At 30.1% G+C, this 8,110-nt stretch overlaps 1 protein-coding gene across 1 annotated transcript; it reads right to left on the bottom strand.

Annotated features, from left to right (window-relative positions):
* Positions 1-174: 174 nt before the first annotated feature.
* Positions 175-3,910, bottom strand: LOC119670924 (chondroitin sulfate synthase 1). Its single transcript, XM_038081371.1, has 8 exons — positions 3,240-3,910; positions 3,067-3,180; positions 2,897-3,009; positions 2,683-2,823; positions 2,364-2,535; positions 1,362-1,775; positions 651-1,297; positions 175-589 (listed from the first exon to the last, which is right to left on the bottom strand). Exons 1-8 carry the CDS (start codon positions 3,775-3,777, stop codon positions 239-241), a joined length of 2,490 nt encoding a protein of 829 aa, XP_037937299.1. The 5' UTR covers positions 3,778-3,910; the 3' UTR covers positions 175-238.
* Positions 3,911-8,110: the final 4,200 nt, after the last annotated feature.

Raw genomic sequence — 8,110 nt, forward strand, 5'->3', positions numbered from 1 at the left:
TACTTAAAAACAAGTGCACTTAAATAAACATTGAATGTATGTAAACTTATTGCATATTAATTTAATATTATAAATTAAAATATATATAATATATATATCAAAATATATATATGTACATATAAATTTATATAAACAAAAAATGTTTATTGTGTTAATACTTTTTTCTTTATCATATAATAACTAAAATACTTCACATCCATAAAATCTTAAAAAATTTGTAAAATATGGAGGAACGATATTATCTTTCTTCCTTTCTAGAATTAAATTCCTTAATAAAATCAATATTTTCTTTGTTGCTATAAAAAAGTTCTTCCATCAGCCTTGTACTGCCCAATGAATTGGCTTTAGTGCCAAGGCACATGTTATATTGTGGTGCTTCCAAATTCACATCACAGCTTATATCATGATATATATGCACCAATGTTGGATCAGGTGCTCTAAAAATATTTAAATGACGCGTTTGTTCTGTATTATTATTGAGAGTAAATGAATTTTCTGCAGTATTCACTAGAAAACCATTTTGACGTTGACCTAATTTAACAATTTTTTCCAAGAACTTGACATCTTCTAAACCCCAACCGGTTATATCCTAAAGTAGTGATATAAATATTAGCATTTGAAATCACAATTGGAGAAATAGACTAAAATACCTTATCGAAACCATTTATATCCTCATTCAAAATGTCTGATTTGTAAATGGCACATATGCCGAAACCAAATTGTCGAAAATATCCATTTTCATTATTAACCTCATCGGTTGTCTGCTTTAATTGCTGGTTTCTGCGTTTAGGATCGTACTGGCTGAAGACTATTGGTAGATAAACTTGTTTATTTTGTATGGTATTAATGCGTATACGTTGCAATGTAGTTGTTGTATAAGCCATATCAACGTCTATGAATAAAATGATGTCTTCATCTCTAATGTAAGAGGATCTTGTTGCAGTGTCTAAAGCTAAACCCCGTGAAAATTCTTCTTCTCGTTGTATATAATTGATTTTTTGATATATATTACGCATGCGTAGTTCTTGTAACAAATTCAGATGATCCTGTATCATAGTTTGATTACCAAATATAACTATCAGTAAATCACAGTTCTTATCCTGTTTTATAGCTACTTCTTCATAATTTTCGATAAATCGTTTAAACGTTGCCAATCGACTGGATATGGGCAAAACAAAAACGATCTTTGATTTTGTTTCTGAGTTACTCCAAATACCATTTGTATTTTGTAAACCTGGTATTGTAAAATGGCTCGCTAACTTTTCTATGCCTGTATTGAGAATGTCTTTCAGAAAGCCTATTGTATTCAGAAAAATTATTTTTATTTTTATATTTTATATTATATATACATATATACTTACTTTTCTGTAGCGTTACATTATAAAAGTCTTCTTCTAATTCTTTTACGAATATGCCTGTAAATGCTCTTTGTATATATAAATGTCGTCTAACTGGCACAGTCATTTTCCTGCCTTTATATCTTTTATATATTAGTAAGAGATCTAGTATTAGATCTTGTCCATGAATTGCATCCAAGCGTGTATAACCATAGAGTAGTTCACGAAATTCAATAACTCTCCCTCTTTGTCTAGAGTAATTATTAATATTTTCCATTACTTCTGTTATAATATCCTCAAGAGACTCTCGTAATGCCGAATCTATTTTATGTTTAGGATTTGCATTATCAGGCGAGTAAATACTACGAGCAATAAAAGACCACAATAGTAAGTCTTCGGTGGAGGCTGGTATGAATTTGTTTAGATCAGGACTTATACCTATGAATATAAAAAATTTATAATATATAAACTTTTGATTAAATATATAATGGTTTGAAAAATATGTGTGAGCCTGTGTTTGTGGTTATATTATAGGACACAATGATGTTCCATTATTTGCGTGGGATCCACTAAACAGAAAGCACAACCAGACTATCATGTTTGTGAAGTGTTAATAATGAGTTAATAATATGTTAAGCATGCCCGATACTGCTAACCACATAAGTGACAAATGAAGTAAGATTAGGACTGAAAACTTCTTATTAACTATAGTTGAATTGTTGATATATGCTCGACATACATGGTACCATTTAAGTGGAGGAGTGAATGTTAAAAAGATATATATGAATTTGGTGATTTGGAATGCAGTAAAAAAAACCAGTAAAGATATAGTAGTCCTACCACATATGGTACAGAGTGAGCTTAGGATGGCTTGTTATGAGTTGCTATGGATGGAACAGAAAATCTTTACTATATTTAGTTAATGTAGTCTAATAGTTAATATATATAAGGTTTATGTAGTTTATATAGCAAATCTAAACATCTTTCTTATGGAATATGAAAATCTATAGTTTTGTAGATTTTTACCTAATATATTATGATCTTCAAAGTGTTGTTTGCCATTTTCATATTCTGGTATTAGCGATATGCCCGGTGCTACATAGGAACTTTCACTTGGTATTTCTAACAATTTTGCCATTCGTTTTATGTCGCGATGTAGTAATAATGATTCCTGACGCATCTCGTCAGCCTTTAAACCCTGAAAATGATATATTATATTAATATTATTTGGATTGCCGATATATTAGAAAGAGAAATAATTATTTTTAGATTTAAAAAATTTTGATTAATATGATTAATTAGTTTGAATATATCCACTGTGATCTCACTAAAAAACTTAACTTACTTGTATATAGGAATGTAGTCGATACATAAGTGGTCCCTGTTTTATTGGATGTAAAGAAATAGCATTATGTATTTCTTTACGTTTTAGTTTACCGGTAAATGCATAACGACCACTAGAGTTGTGTCGTAATATATATTGCATCTGCAAGATAAAACATACAGAGTTTATGTGTGATTAAAAGTTAGTATTAGTTAAAGAATATATGTTCACAAACCTCATAGTTCCATGTGCATGGTATACCGGCAAACTTCTGCACACAACGTCCAACTTCAACATCCTCATGTGTGGAATAAAGGTTTTTTAAACAAGTTGGTATATGTGGTGCCACTAGAATAAAAACAATTATATAAAAAAATATATACCAAACATAAATGGTGTTCTCACTTCTTCTTAGAGTTTCACTACTCATTATAACACCAGGTCCACCCATACAGAAATTTTCATCGAATTCTAAAGATAATAAACCGAATTCTTTACTATTGCCCTGTCCTGCTTGACCTATAAATATATGAAATTAATATATAAGAAATTTATGTTGGAATTATATATTAACCAACCTATAAATTGTGGCTTTGAGCTATCGATCGATCTCAGAAATGTTTCCAATTTATCTGGTTCTATATATACATCATCATCTGCACGTACAAACCATTCAAATCGATCAATAAAATGTTCATACATATAATATAACATCATAAAAGATTTCTTTTGTGGCGGATAACGATCATCGACATTCTTCAAAGCTATTACTGGTAATTCTTTCGATGTTGTGCCCTCTGAACTAAAAAACGCTATGCGTCCTGGTACCTCTTTACCCCACGTGTCATACACTGCCTTTGCACGTCCATCGATAAAACTTTTCGCTGTCATAACACCAACAAATACTAGATTTTTTTGCGAATTTTGTATGGTATCATCTTCGTTAAGTCCAATAATTTCGAAGGGAGATTTCTGATTCGTTAGCTTGACACTACAACGTTTGACTATCTCTAAAGCACGATAATTTTTCAATACCGTCCCTATGCAGAGTCCGATTGCTATGCCAAAGCAAGCGAAGATCAGTGTTTTACGTTTTGTCATATTGGTTTGCATCATTTTGAGTGTAGTCCGGTTCTAATGACATGGATTCTAAAAAAATGAATGGGGGAAATTTATAAAATACTCGTATGCTAAATTAAATTCTTTAATTTAAATGTATTTTTGTGATGAGTGGCATCAGTTGAGAAGTGTGTCGATTAATGTGCAATTTTTTCATTCAATGTTATAAAGTATATTTAGTTACACAGTATTGAGTCTTATTTTAAAACTAAGAATTGAAAAAAAGTAGCTTCAAAAACGTAGATAATCCAAGATATTGTGTCAATAACTTTTGGAGAGAAAAGTTTTTCGTAAAATTTTTGGTCCTCCACAAGTTCGTGAGAACTTACTTACTTACTGCTGTCCTTCTCTCATAGTGGAGCATGGAGCGTCATTACCGCATCCGTCGCATAGGGCAACGACCATCGCATCCGAATTAACCAAGAGCTGTTCGTTAATATACTTCAACGAATTAACATCCAGCGTCTTTGTTGGCTTGGTATGTCGTAAGAATGGATGAAATTGCTAGAGCGAAAAAAGTATAGTTGGAAGAAAAAGGTGTAGAGTGTCTCTGGTAGAGTGATCAAGTTGATGTTGCACTATCTGAACTTGATATGCGAGGTTGAAGAAGGCATGAAAGCAATTGTTTCACTTGGAGAAATATTTTGCTTCAGGCCGAAGTCAGTAACGGGTTGCTTCGGCCAAATAAGTAAGTAATTTATCTCATAAATAAAGCATCTATGTTGAATATATTCCTATTAAACTCGCTTCATTAAGCTTCGAAGTCTTTTCTTTAAAATAAAGCAAACCTGACAATACTGCAGCTACAAGTGCAGTACTGTCATATATATTGTGATCTTGTTCTTACTGGGTAGAATTTTTGAGTATAATGTTCTTTTAAGATCATAAAAGATTTTGATTGCAAACTAAAAATTGTCATGTTTCACTTCGATCACGTAGCCAAAAAGTATACAGACGCAAAAGAACTTCATTAACAATTTTTTTATCTTGAACAACAGTTCTATTGGTAGTCACTGATGTATTCTCTTCCCTAGCACCCAGTAGAAAGCACTATTATGTACTTCGCGATATATACTATCACCCATAGATCAACTGGCTCCCAAAGTACTTCGTCACTTATTGATTGTAGCGCAAATGGTAATTGGTAGACTTCATATCTATTAAATTCTAAGTAATTCTAACGAATGCAATCACTTAATAATTCTTTATAAGTCATATAGCTATTCATTTGGATAAACTCATTAAATAAATAATAAATTAACCGGAACCAGATGCTGCATGCCACATTTGGTAGAGTAACAGACTGCAAATGGAAAAAGGCAGATTTTAAAATCAAATATTTCTCAAAAAAAAAAAAAAATAGAAGATAACAGAATACTAAGAAAGCAACTGAAGTGGAATTATTTTAAGAGTATTTTTAGCATCCTAACATCCGTCACTGAACACAAGATGATTTACTTTGATGCACTTGAAATGGAGAAAAAAAATCTCATGGCAACGAACTGAGCAATTAACAACATTTGATGGTTTAGTTCCCGACCAGTTCTGAATGGATTTCCTTTGATTTATTACTATATGGGCGTTTGAAATGTAATCGTAAACATTAATGGGCGCTCATGTATGTTTCACTTTATTAATTTTTAATTTTGCACACCAAATACTTAATTTGCTTAGAATTTTAAGAAATTCACAGTTTATTGAGTTTTCAACGGCTGACTTGATAGCAAATGATTTCTATAAACATTAATGATTTTATTTTGTTTAATCAAGTCTTCAAAGAACATTGATTATTTGAAACTCAACTAACGAAGATATATAGTAAGTGAGTTAAATATACTTTTTAACTCCCATTTTTAAAGTGCAGTTTCTAATTTTGTTTTGAAAGATAATAACTTTAAGCATACATTTGTAGAAATGTACTCAACAGAGGTGACGTTATTGGACAATCTAATAAACAACTTCATTCTAGGTGCTAGCAATATCGTCACGATCCACGGAAGTTTGGAAGCAATCCAGCTCTGCTGATTGAGTATATTATTATACGACTAGAGATTACTTTTCTGATGCAAGTTTTACTAATGAAAAAGGTAGATAGATGGCACTATACATAAAACAGAAAACCTACAGAAATGTTATTAAAAGTGATATGCGATGTAAGAGTGTAAAAAATGGTATAACCATGGGACAGAGAGAAAGAAAGAGAAAGAAAATAGAAAGGACTATGCGACATGAAGATATTGCGCAATGGAGACCTTAAATGCTGAATCAGTTGTCGTAGAGGAACCAAACACAGAAAACGTGAACGACGGAACGCAGAGAAAGTGGTTAATAATGACAGAGTACATATAAAGCAAAACAGTATATAAACAAAAGATGTTTAATCCGATCACCAAATACAAATTTTTGGACCATACAAGGAAACCTGTTGCGGATTTGGAAACCAATTTATCATTTTAATGTAATTGATGATGTTTGTAATTCGTATATTTGCTATAATAGACTGATACACTGATACTGATATAGACTGATACTCGTTCCAGCGAGTAAGGGAAGTAAAAAAATATATATGCGTGAAACTTTTTCATTTCTCCATTAAATCACAGCTGCGCCACCAGTCATTCAGTCGTCTGCCTATAAGACAGTTTTCTGTCGATGAAATTGTAGTAACGTTTCAAGAAAAATATTAGCAATATTTTATTTATAAATATATTATATTATAAATATATTATATTTATATTATATCGCACCTAATGCCCTATTTCAAACATTAACTTTTTGCTAAGCGCTTTACAAAAATTGAAAAGATGTTCAATGGTTTTCTCCTACTTCTCATCACTGTAACTTTTGTGTTAGGTATTGCATGTAATATCCATTCTTGAGGTATGTCAGCCTATTATACACTGCCCATGCGTTGATCAAACTTCAAGGTTCAATTTCCTCATTAATAACTCCTATTCCATTCAAATAGATTCTTTAGTAAGAAATGTTGATGAATTTTTATTGCTTGTCGAATTCTTTATCGTGCTTTAATGGATTTTTGTACCTAACAAAAATTTTTAATGGGGTTGGATGTGTCAATTAACATATTATATTTAACAATACTGTACAGTGGTGTCTACAGGTATCAATTTTTTAAATAAAAATTTTATTAATTAGAATAAAATTAGGTTACATTACTCGTGCACTTCTGGTTAACATCGAAACCAATGGGTAAATTCGAATTCTTCTGGTATTTCACAAATCTACATGCGTGAACCATATCTCAGCTTTATTAAATATATAACAATAATTCATTGTTAAGATATTTAAAAGAAAACAATTTGTTTAATTTATGATCACTAAAAGATATTTAAAATTGAATTTGTTTATACTCCTTTGTTTACATAAATGATCCGTTAATTTATTTTATATATGGTCCCCATACAGCTGAAATAGATTTTGTGGTTTGGTTTACAAAAAATAAATGTTTTTTTTGTTGTCTTGAAATATTTCGAAATATTTGGTTTATTTTATAAACTTTAAAAATTAACAATAATTATAAAAAGTGAATTTTGTAATGTATATATATTTTGTATGTACAATGTATATGAATGCTGATTCTTTTATATTTTTATATATGTTCAGGTGTTTGCTCTACAACTGACGAATTGCAGGAAAGAATTCTTATATTAGAATAATTAGGATGTACTACAGCTTTTTGATTAGTTAGTAATAAACGAGTGAAAGGAAAGACTTTTTATATTAGAATAATATAGATGTACTAGAGCTTCTTGATTAGTCAGTAATAAATGAAATAGGAAATTAGATTGTGATTATTTTTTAATTCATTATTTCGACAATCCTATCTTAGCACTAACATTTACGAGAGTACGTCCAAATTCGATTTCTTCCCAGTAAATCCATATTTTCAAATTATTATATAAAAAACACTTAATCTGGTGAATATACTACATGTGGAGGTGATCTTCCATAACCACTAGATATGATGAATTTTATTCAACATCATTGAAGTTGCAATTATATTATTATTAGTATTAATTATTATATATTATAATTATATTATTATTATTATTAATTATTATTAATTATTTATTATAATTATATTATTATTATTATATTATTATTGCAATTATATATTTTCCAATTAAAAGAGGATTGTGTTTATGGTAAGTAAACACACCATTGCATGGTGAGTAAAATTAGCTTTTACATATTGATATCCTATATAAAACCAAAGAGTATATATACATAGAGTGTGCATCACTCAAAAAATCTTAAAAATGAAGTGAGGGCAATTTCACAAAAATCGGTCGCAGAAATCGGGGAAATA

Source organism: Teleopsis dalmanni, chromosome 1 (assembly GCF_002237135.1).
Source record: "Teleopsis dalmanni isolate 2A chromosome 1, ASM223713v2, whole genome shotgun sequence".
NCBI lineage: Eukaryota > Metazoa > Arthropoda > Insecta > Diptera > Diopsidae > Teleopsis > Teleopsis dalmanni.

Excerpts from the sequence above, each read along its gene's own strand:
- LOC119670924 (XM_038081371.1), bottom strand. The coding sequence starts at position 3,777 with ATGATGCAAACCAATATGACAAAACGTAAAACACTGATCTTCGCTTGC. Across the intron at positions 3,181-3,239 it reads CTCAAAGCCACAATTTATAG|GTCAAGCAGGACAGGGCAAT; the intron begins GTTGGTTAATAT and ends ATATATTTATAG. Across the intron at positions 1,776-2,363 it reads TGAAGATCATAATATATTAG|GTATAAGTCCTGATCTAAAC; the intron begins GTAAAAATCTAC and ends TTATATTCATAG.